Source organism: Oreochromis aureus, linkage group 10 (genome assembly GCF_013358895.1).
Source record: "Oreochromis aureus strain Israel breed Guangdong linkage group 10, ZZ_aureus, whole genome shotgun sequence".
Classification (NCBI taxonomy): Eukaryota; Metazoa; Chordata; class Actinopteri; order Cichliformes; family Cichlidae; genus Oreochromis; species Oreochromis aureus.
The window spans coordinates 26,324,196-26,337,523 of NC_052951.1; the positions used below are offsets into that span (position 1 = coordinate 26,324,196).

Sequence of the window (13,328 nt, forward strand, 5' to 3'; positions counted from 1 at the left end):
GAGAACTGGATATCTGATAGGGAGTGATACTCTCACTACCATTCATATGGGTCTATGTACCTTTCCATGTAGGCATCCTATATGTGATGTAGTCCCTTTGTTGTATGACGAGCCTAAATATGTGCAAGTTTCATTGTGACAGCTACTGAAAAAACTATGTATCGTATTTGTTTCCCTAAAGAAAAGGAAATAAAGGCAGTGGCATCACTTCTTTTACTCTCTCTTATCACACCCAGTTGTCCTGGACAGTGAAAGTTAAAACTCCCATGCTAAAGTAAACACACAGCAGCTTTTGGACTTGGAGAAACCTTAAAAAGTAAAACTACAGACTTTGTGAACATGAGCTAGCATGCCATTCACGGAAACTACTTAGAAGTTAAAGATATCAACTACTTCTTAGTGCGCAATGCCATCCATTTTATTTGAAGGATTTGAGTTGTTTTTGTCAAATACGCTAAGGAAATGAATCAAAAGGTTAAGCTGTATAAGCGCACTGATAATTTAACAAAACAAATGACAGCAGTTCTCGGCTCTTCGTGTTTCAGTCAGTCTAACCCTCGTCTACCACATACTCAAAGTTTTGGAAGGTGACTGTTACTCAGCTAGGAATTACAGGGACTAGTTCTGGATGTGCTTCCTTAGCATTAGGAAGGAGGTGGTTTAGACATCTAATTATGATGAATCCTGCTTTTGGAGGTATTTTGAATTAAAATCAGAGAAGAGGGATACAGAAAAAAAGAGCAAAGGGATTACCTTTCCGACTTGGTGTGGGTACATGAGGGTTGCCCAAGATCAAGACTGAGAATGTATTATGGACTACTGCACTTAATTTGTTACAGCATTCGCATATCCCAGACCAAGAGAAAAGGCTGGATATGAATAGACAGATAACGCCCTGTGGAACACCTCGGTGAAATGATATCGCCGCCTTATCACCACAGCCAAGGCGGCTAATGACCGCTTTCACTGACCTGTGTGCGAGCGTAGGTGACGCTTGAGTGCAGTATGGCTGGGGAAAGTCCGGTTGCATTCGCTGCAAATGTAGCTGCGAACCCCGGCGTGGACTTCCATGTGCTGCTGCAACGCTGTCTGGGTCTGGAAGCGCTTCCCACAAAGCAGGCAAAAGATGGCCATGTCCGAGCCTGCGGAGCAAAAAACACCACAGTTTAATTCAAGGCAAACATCATTTATTAAAAGTCATCCAACCTCATGTTTCTTGACTTGTCGCATGTCTTTTTGTGTATCCGTTCTTTTGCAATTAAAGGGATGAGTACGACCTTATAGGTGCTTGTGTTAAAAAACACTTGGATCCAAGTTGTGCAGTGGTTATTTCAGGAAAAATAAAGCACTGTCACTACGGAGCTATTCAGCAGCACTTCAATGTAGATCCAGAGTGACAGCCAAAGCCAGCTTTTCTCAAACCAATCACACACGGTTGTGTATCCTTACAGTGATTAAAATAGAGGATAACAACACAGGTATGATGTCGAGAACTTTAGCACATCAAATTTTAATGAAGAAAAAGCAAAAACCCAGGAAAACAAAAAACTTTTTCACAAGTGCACGTAAAAAATACTGTATTTATAGGATTAAAGTTGCATGCAGCATTCATGTTTTAGGGTGGGTGTGTAGAAAGATAAAGATCTCCTATGCAATACTTCAATCGAATCTTGACTCCAGCGAGCACTGTGCATTTTTCTCCAGCAGAGATAAAGAGCCCACAAACACAGCAGAACACACGCACACACACACAAACACGCACACACACACCCAACTGCACGCTCCTTTGAACACACTCCCTTCACACTTTTTCAATTACCAGGCTGGGGAAAACTCTGGGGAAGGACTGAGTGTTTGGAGCTCAGTTTCTATTTCATCAGTCAATAACACATCTTTGGGGCAAAGCTGACACTAATTTAAAAATCTATGAAGAGCAGCCCGCCTCATGTTCATAACCACTGGAGGAGGAGGCGGGCCCACGACAGCCTCCACACCAGATCAATCACTGTCTCGGCTGCTCTACACGCTAAAGAACCGGGATGAAGGGAGGGAGTATATTGCTGGAGAATGATGATAGGAGGAAGGATAGAGAAGAGTTGCTGGAAAGCAGGTAAAGCGAGGAGATTTCGGTTTGTAGCAGAAGAAAGTGATGCTGAAGAGCAAAGCGAGGAAAAAAAAATTCTCACTTTGTTGCAAGTAGTGGAGAAAAAATAAATATTGACAAACCTTTCCCTTCTGACTTTCGGACTGTCTCTATTTCTCATTTTCTCTTGTACATGAAAGGAATCAGGCTTGTCTACAGGAGTGTAGAGTTTTCATTAGCTCCGTGGTGAGCACTCATGACTGAAAGCCCGAGGTACTAATCTTCCAGCCCTACATGTGATGTCAGTTATATTCATGCTCCTTGGAGGATAACTCCAAATGTGCTGCTGACCAACTTATTCCCCCCCAAACACAGGGCAGCTTTTCTGCAACCTTTTGCTTTTTAATTTTTCCGAGCATATTCATGCCACCTTGAGGATCACCCTTTGGAAATTAGCCACTACTTAGATCAGAACATCTATTTCCTGAACAATGGTGAGGAGTAAGAGCTGCAGTGTGCTAATTTGTGAAAATGCAAACTAAAAAAATGCAACTACATCTAAACTTGCTTGCACTTTTTTTCGATTCTGTCTTCTTGTCCTGTCTGCGTTTATCAATGAAAAGGCCACTGAAGAGGCCACTGAATGCCTATGATTGCTTTTAGAATCCCTTCAGGACCTTTCAGGTACGATAATAGCTTTAACTGACAATCCAGCTTTTAGTCACTTCTCACCTTTTTCTGCCTCACTTCTCCTTTTTTAGCTTGTAATCCATCTAAGGTCTGGCTAACTCAGTGATCCTCCATAAGCAGAATACTTCTTCCTTTAGGCTATATCAGATCAATCACAACATTCAGGGTTGGACTGAATATGTAAAAATAATGTTCTATTATTGAAGGAAGAAACTAACAATGGTGTAAGTGCACAAGAAGTGAAATGGGCATCAGAGAAAATGAGAGAATAGCGAACTTGGGGGTAGGGTTGGGTGGAGACTTTGGCCAAAGATCAAGAATTAGAGGGAAAAAAAAGGTTTTGGAATGTAAAAGGTCAGCAGACCTCTGACCTCGGGTTTAGGCCAAGGCATGGTGGAAATCTGAAACCCAGATACCAACACACACACACACACACACGCAGACACACACACACACACACACACACACAGAAAAACAAAGCTGTGGAACAAAAAAGTGGAAGCACCACATGAAAAACACTACTTTGAAGTCAGGGCAGTTACAGTGGTGCGGCGCATTATGGTGAACAATATGCATCACCAAAGTGTGTATCAACTTTAAAAGAGCTCTGACAGTGACTGCTTTTATCAAAATACAATCTAGCTGAGAAAGTGGCACAGAGCATAACGAGTCTGCGTTACAAATACAGAACAAAAAAATGCACTGGAACAAAGATGGTTAGTACAAGCAAACCACCAGAAAGTGATGGACGTTTAAACATGCTGCTCTCTAAACACCACACAAGTAAATAATCAAAAATGACCACATATTTATGCAGTTTTTGACTTTCTGAGCCTTGAAGAGCTGCTATTAACTAATGTTTCAGGCATTTTGCCAACACTAAAGCATCTTATTACAACCACATTTACATGTAATTGCCATCTCTATTCATTTTAAGATACAAAGCACTTTAGTGCCTGTTGTAGTTCCGACAGCAGCAAAGGAGGAAGTCCAATTATTTTTGCAGGGAGGATGTTGTGTTGGGTAGATGAATTGATAAGGTTACATACATTTGTATTGCAGATCGATATTTGTTGCTTAGTTAACGCCGTTTCTTCTAACCAGGACCATTCCTAGAATCCTACATAACAACTGCATATTTACTACTGCGGGATGACACAAGACCCCTAGACCTTAACAAACTAAATTTTTTAAGCCAAACCATGCTGTGTTTTGTGCTTAAACGTAACCAAATGTTAGCAATGTTTGCAAACTGGAGCACAGAAATTATATATTTTCCTGTTCCTGTTCCTGTTCCAGAACTTCAATAACAGTAAAAATAACATCATAGAAATAAATGATTTGACTAACCAGCCAGTACAGAAAGTCCATCTGACACCAGAAAGTAAAAAAAAGTCTTTAAGACTTTTTCCACAAACTGCACGTTGCATCCCAGATCCTTCACCTATGCTGCTGAGTCTATGTACTGTAGGAAATTGCTTCCTCCTTGCTATCGTTTGCCCTTCTTGTCTGCAAAGCACAGTTTGTAGCAAAGTGCTAACACTGATTACTGTTAGATAAAATTAAGCGGTCCAAACTTCAGTACAGGGAATAATTGTGTGTTGCAGTAAAGTGAGTAAAAGGCTTGTCAGCTGCTGATAGATGAAGAGAGCAGTAGAGAGATAAAAAAGGAAGGAAAGGTGGGAGAAAAGTAGTTGACCCAGGAGGTCCATTACAGTGTAAAATTGAGTCAGCCCAAAGTGACACCTGAAAGGAGGAGCCGTGGAGCCAGAGCGGTGGAGGGTTCTTAGTCTCAGTCCTGTTTGGCTGTTTTGGAATAATTTACCTCCTTTAACCAGCCTCTCTCCACTTCTCGTGCCATCTATTTATAAAGGCTTGGGCAGTTTGTGGCTGTTTGTGTGCGGGGCCGCAGCAGTGCCGGTAGTATCTTAATGGGCCTGGAGTGGCAGGGCTGCTGTTATTTAAGTGGGGGATGGACACAGGCTGGTAATGGAGAGGAATACTCCCCGATGGGAGGTGACAGTGGCCGGATAGGCAAGGAGCAGAGAAATGGCCTGTGGCTAGATGCTAGCCATTGAGGCTGGTGCTTCCAGCAGCAGGGTAACCAACCACCACTCACGCACCTATTCAGAAAAATTATCCATCTTGATTAATGGCCTCAAAAAATCTCAGAAATTCTTACCGTTGTCACCTGCACAAATCAAAAAAGCCGTTATCCCAGGTGAACTGAGCTGTAGTAATCTGAAGGTCGGAAGGTTGCTCCTTCTAACCCTGGCTGCTCCACTCTGTCTGGCAATGTATCCTTGGGTAAGACACTGAACTCCTAGTTGCTCTGCGATGTGTGTTATCTTAGTAAGAAAGTGTGTGAATGTGTTGAAAAAAGTGTTTGTATGAATGGGTGTAAATAGGTGAATGACACATGTTGTATAAAGTACTTTCAGTGCTCGAGCAGAGAAGCACTATATAATAATCAGACTATTTATAGGAGATTCTGGCTGGGACATTATATGAAGTTGCCTTTTCTCCACACATGTAGCACACCACAGGAGATCTGCTTCAGACATGTGGCCTCTACTGGAAATACTCTGGATTAGGCAAGGCTGGTTTGAGTGTTTGATACTGGACACATGGTGCTCATTCATTCTCTTCAGAGTTTGCTGCACCTGTCTCACACGTGCAGACATCACACTGACTTTGCATCAGAGGATCTGGCAGGTTAAAGACAGTTTTAATGTCTGATCCGGATAAAAGGGACATTTGCATTCTCACAGCTCTGCAGCTCTGCTGGGTAATGTCTAGAAAAGTTCAGATCTGCAGTGCATGTATGAAAACAGCTTAAGACTGTTCCTATAATTCTAGGTTATAGGTTCCACCACGGTGGCCAGAATTTGAATTAAATGTGGAAGTGACAGAATGCAGCACGACTGAGGACCATCAGGATCTCAGTATATTTTGAGGATTCTAAAGCTTGAAGAAATGGATTTTGATGAGTGGTAAAATGTAACTACACACCTGAAAATCTCCACGTACACCTCAAGGTGCTGCCACTCACATACTCTACATAACAGCAGCCTATGCTCCTCGATTAGAAGCTTAACAGCTACCTGAGATATTTGCAACGACTCGCAGACGTTTTTCGAGACGAAGCCTTAAAAGTCCTTATGCTGCTTTAAATCCTTTCTGAATGCACGTTTCCTGGACTGTAGTTGAGAGAGTTAAATGCGTCCTGACTGTGGCCTGCAATGCAGCGTGCTGAACAGAGGAACTGCCAGAGTTAATGAGGCAGAGAGCAGCGGGACCTCAGCACAAGGTGTTCAATCACAGGCCATTACCGCAGCCCTCAACCTCTGTTACTGCTTGCTCTTGTCAATAGCAATCTATAGCAAGCTATACTTTATCTATACAGAGGGCAGAATAGAGACTAAATATAGGTGTCTGTATCCTAGTGTGCTAGTATTAATTGGAGATGTCCCAGTTTGAGGCGTAATAACAGAAACATGATCCCAAAGTCACCACATCATGTGAGATCTGAGTTCTTTTCTGAGCTGCTGCCTTGATAAGTCACCTAAATGTGATTCATCTTGATAACGAGCATTCATACCTGATGTGGAAATAGAAGATTGAAAAACATGAATGCACCCAGCTGTCCAACATGATGCTTAAATCCTGAAAGGCCAGTGAATATACCCTTCCTTTATTTACTTCTTTTACCTTCAAGTGACTTTTTTTTGTGGCCCGGTCAAAAGGAAACCACACTATTCTCAGAAGCATTGGCTGTGTTACATTCGGAGACACAGATTTGAACTTTACCCGTCTTTTAGCGCCTCTGCCACATTCACAGGCGCATTTTGAATAGTGACGATCAAAAATCACCCGCAAATAACTCAACCTGACTAAGCCATTGGCAGCAGTACAACCGATTGCCGACACTTTCCCGGGACGTGCTGGTTTGGTTTGTCGAACTAGACCTTTTCAGTCCGCTTCCTTACAGGAAATTAGCGGTAGGCGAATTATTCTCGGCATGTCCTGTTTAGGTGGAGTGACCATCTCAGCTGAATGTTTAGATTATTAGTACGTAAATCTCAGCGTCTTCTTTCATTTTCTTGCCTTGAACTATCGCTGCTCTACAGTACAACAGCATTCAGTCACAACAACATCCGTCCTACTGGCTGCTCTCCTATCTCCCACCATGTAACTGACAGTCTCCACAAACACCAGTCACAACATCCCCGCCTGTGCTGGCAGGACAAGGTGTGAGAAATCAAAGAAACAGCGATGTTCCTGCTGCTCTTTAGCTTTGTCAAGTGTTTGTTGTTCATCTGCAATCAGGCTTCATCGCATATCAAGCCAGAGTCTTTCTGAAAAGGTCGCAGAGCACCTTTTTACCTCCGCCTCCGTGGGGTGTCACCAGAGATATGCATCTCACAGTGAATGAATAAATAAATAAACGCCTTCTTTAATTTACTTTTTTTATGGACTGAAAGGGGTCTTTAAATTGATTATAAGGGATATCCTTGCCCCTGTGGGCAACAGTTGCCTGTCTGGAGCACCACCACACAAAGTTTCTTCCAAAACACAACAACAAAAAAGGATAAGCAGGAAAAAAAAAGCATCAAGGAAAAAGATGTAAGAATGTGCAATACTAGAAGATCTTACTGCTAACGCCACTGGATTTCTTTACAGTGTGCGGTCCTTTCCACAGTCTCAGGGATTTCCTCATTACCGTGTAACATAATCAAAAGAGTAACAGACTCTTAGCCTCATTCAGTCGTAGCCACTGAAACAAACTGTTAGACATATGCTCCTCGGTATGATAACGATCGCGCCGACAGATGATCAAGAAAACAAATTTGTTTTTAACAGTGAAGAGAAAAATGGCTGGGGTTTCTTCTGCCAACTAAATCTTCAGAAAATGTTCAGGGGATCGATATTCATGTGGAAAACTGAGAGCTTTTCATTGCATCGCGGAGAACTGTACATTTAAAGTGATTGTGCAGTATAGCTACCACATGGTGCTAAGTAGAAGCTGAAGAACTGCCAACACAGATGCAGAAATGGGGAAATAAGCATTCTGTTCAAGTAGTTTACATATTGTGCATTGCATCTGAATTACATCACTCTGCACACCCTTAGCAAATGATCTGTTTGTTGCATGCAAACAGTTTCAATTTGGCAAGAAAACAATCCTGGTCTAAGTTAGGACTACTTTATGAGTTTTTCATCCCCTGTGGTCTGTGCTACATCCTGAAATCTCCTCAGATTTCCCCTCAAAGAGCTGTTTATTCGACGCGTTACGGATTTTAGCGTCGAACCTGTTGCTGCTGGAGACATCTCATGTTTACCTCAACTTCAACAGATGCAGCTTTTCAGAATAATAACCTGTAGGTGAATGCCACGTTCGCTATGCGCTTTTCAATCAGAGTATCCTGTTATCCAACCAGGCGCAGCACTCCCATAAATCCTCTTTTCTCAACTCACATTATCAGTATAGTTCCTCCCATGTGCTTCAAAACACAGATGCATAACACGAGAAAAATAAACACAGGGGTCTGGCATCTACTGAGGCACCCTGTGTTGTAGCGCGTTTGTGTATTCGGCACGAGAAAGAAAATAAGATGGAATGTTTGCGCTTCTGCTAATTCATTTAAAACACCTCCACAGAATTATTTATTGATCAAACTGGAGGAGGGTGGAATGACTGCTGAAATGAGGCTTCAGGGGTAACAGAGAAAGGGAGCTCTACATCTGAATAAAACCGCTGGATTGAGGCAACAGATTTTAAAGTGGTTACATCTAACCAGGCAGAGATTTCATGTTTTTTGGGGGGGCGGGTTATCCGAGGTCATGAACATGCTTTAAAAAACAAGATTTTCCCTTGTGCGTGGAAAAACAACCCTTTTCTTAATTGAAATTAGCCTCTGGCTGTTAGTTCTGATGGACACCTCTGCGTCACCCAAGTGCAATGCCATAGCTGGTCACACAAAATCAATTTATTTAAGCCTCTAAAAACATATGGGAGAAGCCGGCTGCTAAACTAAGATCTGTCTGGACAAACCTTATTTCAGTGACTCTTAACTCGGGATTAGGAAACTGAGAGGCTGTCGATCAGCAAAAGGGTGATTAATAAAAGAGGAGGCATCAAGGCAGTCCTAAAAAAAATAATCACCTCCGTCTTGATACTACACGCAAGATGGATGGCAAAATATTACATGACATGGAATTCAATGCCTTAACATCACACCAACATTTATAATTGTAATTATACTATATACTGGTTTTATACAACACTACCACTAAAGAATATAAGGAAATTTGGAAAAATTACAATATAATAGCGTGCATCTTTATAATTAGAAAAAATACAAAACTAGAGCTACAATAACTCCATTGCAATTAAACACAACAAAACGAGTCACTGAAAACATTATCGCACTCGTATGAGCATTTCAGTAATGACATGGGACTGCCAAGGAGTCAGTTCAAAGAACCAATAACTCGCTCACATTATTCATGCAGAAGAAATAAACAAGAAATCAAAGTAAAAAGGCAACCTCTATTATAAGAAGATGCAACGCCACGCAGTCAACAGACCCTGCCCCGCTGTGTTTTGTTTTGTTTCGTCCCTGCCTCCCTGTTCCATCGGGCAGTGATAATTCACGTCGGGCCCGCAGCAGCGCTGACATTGTAAGATGAACTGCTCCCAGCTAGATTAATGCCACCAGATGCCAGGCGAGATGCCATATTAATTACCCAGAGATAATGTCAGCACAACCATATGGCAGCTCAACTGGCCATTTAGTTGACAGGGAGAGGTCTTTATAGCGGTGCAAATTTCCTCATCTGCACAGCGTTCAGAGCCCCGCCATATTCGCTCTCTACTGTAGCAACTGGAGCACTTCATTACTGCTTGCACATTATTGCTCAAATTTGTAGTGTTAGCTCGGTGTCTGCGGTGCGCTATGATGGACAATACATTGCAAGGGAGGCTTAATGACTGAATGTTTTCCAGCGATCCGTTGTTACTTCATTTTAGAAACGTAGCTGTGATTAAGGCTTGCTAAATTGATAAGGTTGGTAATAATATCCATATTTTCCTCATTATGAATAAATGAAAACACCAAAACCAATATTGAATTTACCCTACTTCCAATTACAAAGTGCTAATAAAGCCAGAACAGACAAATAAATGTAAAACATCTTATGCATATATATTAAAAGATCTGTTTTGCCTTTTTTAGACATAGACAGAGATTTTATTTAATCCCACACTGGGGGAAATTCACTTGTTACTGCAGCACAAGAGACAGGAAGAAAAAGTGAATTAGAGATAGGTTAGATAATGAGAGAAATAGTTACTATACTATGTACAAATACACTGCCCCACTCTGTTGTTTACTTAATTTCACTGAGCTCTAATAATCTCATTCAAATGTACTATTTACTCTGGTTTGAGCCAAAATACTACAGTGACCCAATTTAAAAAAAGAGATTTACTTGTTCATTAGAAACAAATAAGCTTGTGGCTAAGAGCTGCTGTTGTGAATCTGCCCTCATATAACATGGCTCTTTAAAAGTTTTCAGATCTTAACTGCACATCTCACCCACATTCACGAATCTCAAATCTCAAAGCCCGTTCCCTGCGTGACTGCAGTGGATATCAATTCCGAAATGTCATTAGAATACACTTGCCAGCGTGTGTTTGTTTTTTTCCTCTCCACCATGCTGACTGTAAAGATCATCAACGGCACAAGCTGGGAATTAATGTCAATGTGAAGAACAGTGGCACAGCCCTTTAACATGATTTACAGTCGCACCAGCGGGCCCTTCGTGTTGTGGACGTGGGGATCATTTGCAAAGATGGACAACGGTTGCCATCCAATCCACCCGGCCCCAACCACCACCACCACCACCGGAGCACCCACCTACCCCACCCTCCAATCCCCACAAATCCGATTTAATCAGACAACTTGTGCAGTGTGGCTTGGAGTAAGAAAAAGGATAATTAGTAAACAGAGGAGCTACTCGCCAGGCTTCATTGGCATTCGCACCGGGTTACTGTGTCGCATTTAAAATGCAGTCTGATGAAGTCTACAGAATCAAACCATTTGTTACTCCTATTGAGGAGGCTTCAGGCTACTGGCAATTAAATTGGAATTAGCGCTGGGGAATGAGATACGGCAGATTCATACCAAGGAGAGGAGGGAGGGAGGGAAAAGGAAACAGAGAGAATGCTCTGTCTGGACCTGGCTCTGCTCTACAGTGGGTCAGATCTGGAAGTGATTTGGTTTCCTTTATGTTTGTTTATTTCCTGCATGACTCCAGTTATAATTTTTTTATAAGTAAAACCAATATACAACCCCGACTACTCGCAATTATTAGTATTATTTTTCTTTTTTACCTGAAGCAATGAAGTGATAAATATTCCTTCAAAATCGAGGCTGAGAAAACGAACAAAGGAGTCACACATAATTAAGAAAATAAACATAAACCTGTTAGTGTATTTAATATCGAAGGGTTTCGACATATATGAAGTACACTGTGTTATTTTAGCAAATAAAACTCTGAGGGAGACAGACAAGAAACAAAGAGATGCCATTTGCTCTGCCACAGTTGACTGGGCACAGTGGAGCTCAGCATGGAGAGAGTGTTGGTCCACTGGCAGAGGAAAAGAAGGAGGAATAGATGGATGGATGGAGGAAAGAGCAGGAGCAGATAAATGAAGTGGAAATGAGAGGGAACGGCTCCTGTGCTACAGCTGGCCCCAGCAACTTTCAGCCAGCCTGACCATGACAACTGGCTCTCCACTCCCCCCTCCTCCAGTCAAGCAAGGGCCCATTTTCAACAGCTTGGGGTGTAAAACCAGTAAACAACCAGCAGGGGCCAGTGAGAAGGCTCTAACTCCATATTTTAATTTCATCATATTTGATGAAAATGTGACAAATAAACCAAACAGAGAATTAGATTCTGGGCATGGGAGGCTTGTCAAGTCTTAATATTAACATTTTGGACTTTGATGCAGGTGCATGTTATGTTGGGAAGCTTTTCCCAGAACAAAGAAAATATATTGTAAGACAATATTTAATTATCAGAACTCAAACATGATTAAAGTAAATCAGCTAATTCTTTACTGTGTCAGCTGGATCTGGATCATCACATCTGAGTAAATTGAGAAAATAACCTTTGTAAGTCTAAAACTGTAGATTTCGAATTTAAAAACAGACTCTATCTCTTTGACGGAGATGCTTCCTATTAAATATTTGGTTACAAGCTTGAGTTTTATTTCTTTTACGCTATATAGCGGTATGCAATGTTTGCTCCAGCAGCAGAGACCTGTACATGTAACGCTGTTAGCCAGTAAAGCCTTATGGATTCTGCATTAAATAGAAACACTGAACTTCATTTTTACCGCAACTCCTCGGTAATTACAAAAGTGAAATGTGCCATTAGGAGGAAAAAATAGGGAGATGATCATTATCATAGTAAAGTGTGTGTCTCCGTGTGTTTGTGCCCCTACATAAATGCACATATGCACTCAAATGTTTCAGTCTCAAGGTTAAATACAAAGATGCTGTTCAAGCGAAGTCCATTACTGCATGAAACCAATGAAAATAAATGACAGCATTCAGTAGGAGGTTCGAGTATCCCAGAGAGAAATTTGCGCAGCTCGGTCATTTGTATACTCGGTTTTCTCCACATAGAATGCTCAATTGTGTGTTTACAGATGAAGTACCGCATTTGAGTGCAGCTCTATTTTTCTCTTTAACAGGAAATGGAGACATTTTCACTCTAAATATATCAGTGAGTCTGTCGGCTGATGTAAATCCCTGTCACCAAGATTAATGATCTTGAATAAGAGGAGAAAAAACATCCCACCTTCTCCCCCCATTTAAAAAAAAGCACCTTAACACAATTGTCAAACGAGTATATTAAAAGAGTTCATGTTTGTACTATAAAATGATGAAGAAAAACAAAATAACTACATTTAACAGCTGATGAGCAACAAAGGCTTTATTTAGAGCTGAAGACAGAAAACAGTAGCTGTGCAGCACTGTTTCGAGCAAGGAGGGAAAGGAGAGGAAGTTTAAGGAAATTCCCAGAGTTATGAATTTATGAATGAACCTTACACAATGTAAAAAACATTCAAATCAAATCCATAGACATGGTACCCTTCAGTGTACGCTGCTGCTTTGTTTTGTTGTTGAGATCAGGGGTCTTTGGTGGTTATACTATCAGCTCCAGGACTCCTCCTTCCACTTATCCCTGAAGATGTTTTCTTTTTAAGACTGTATGTTTGGACTCATTGTCATGGACTACAGAAAGAATCTGAGATGGCTCGGATGTCTCCCTGATTGCGTGGTGGATAAGAATACAAAAAGTCCTAAAACTTTACAGATCGCGCAAACAAAGACAAAAACAGTAACCATAATACCGTCTCATTTCCATGTGTGCCCAGTTTCTGCAATGTTGTTTTCTAGAGGTCAACTATTCTTTCTCCTTGAACACCTTATAACCAGTACAAACAAGTCAGTATACCCAAGCAGTCTCCACAGCCAGA

At 41.4% G+C, this 13,328-nt stretch overlaps 1 protein-coding gene across 1 annotated transcript in view; it reads right to left on the reverse strand.

The window, feature by feature from the left end:
- The window catches only part of zbtb16a (zinc finger and BTB domain containing 16a), a 143,750-nt gene that overhangs the window by 16,652 nt on the left and 113,770 nt on the right, over positions 1-13,328 (reverse strand). The window contains exon 5 of the mRNA XM_031747627.2: positions 972-1,142. Within this exon, the coding sequence (XP_031603487.1) occupies positions 972-1,142 (171 nt within the window). The remainder of the gene's footprint in view (positions 1-971; positions 1,143-13,328) is intronic.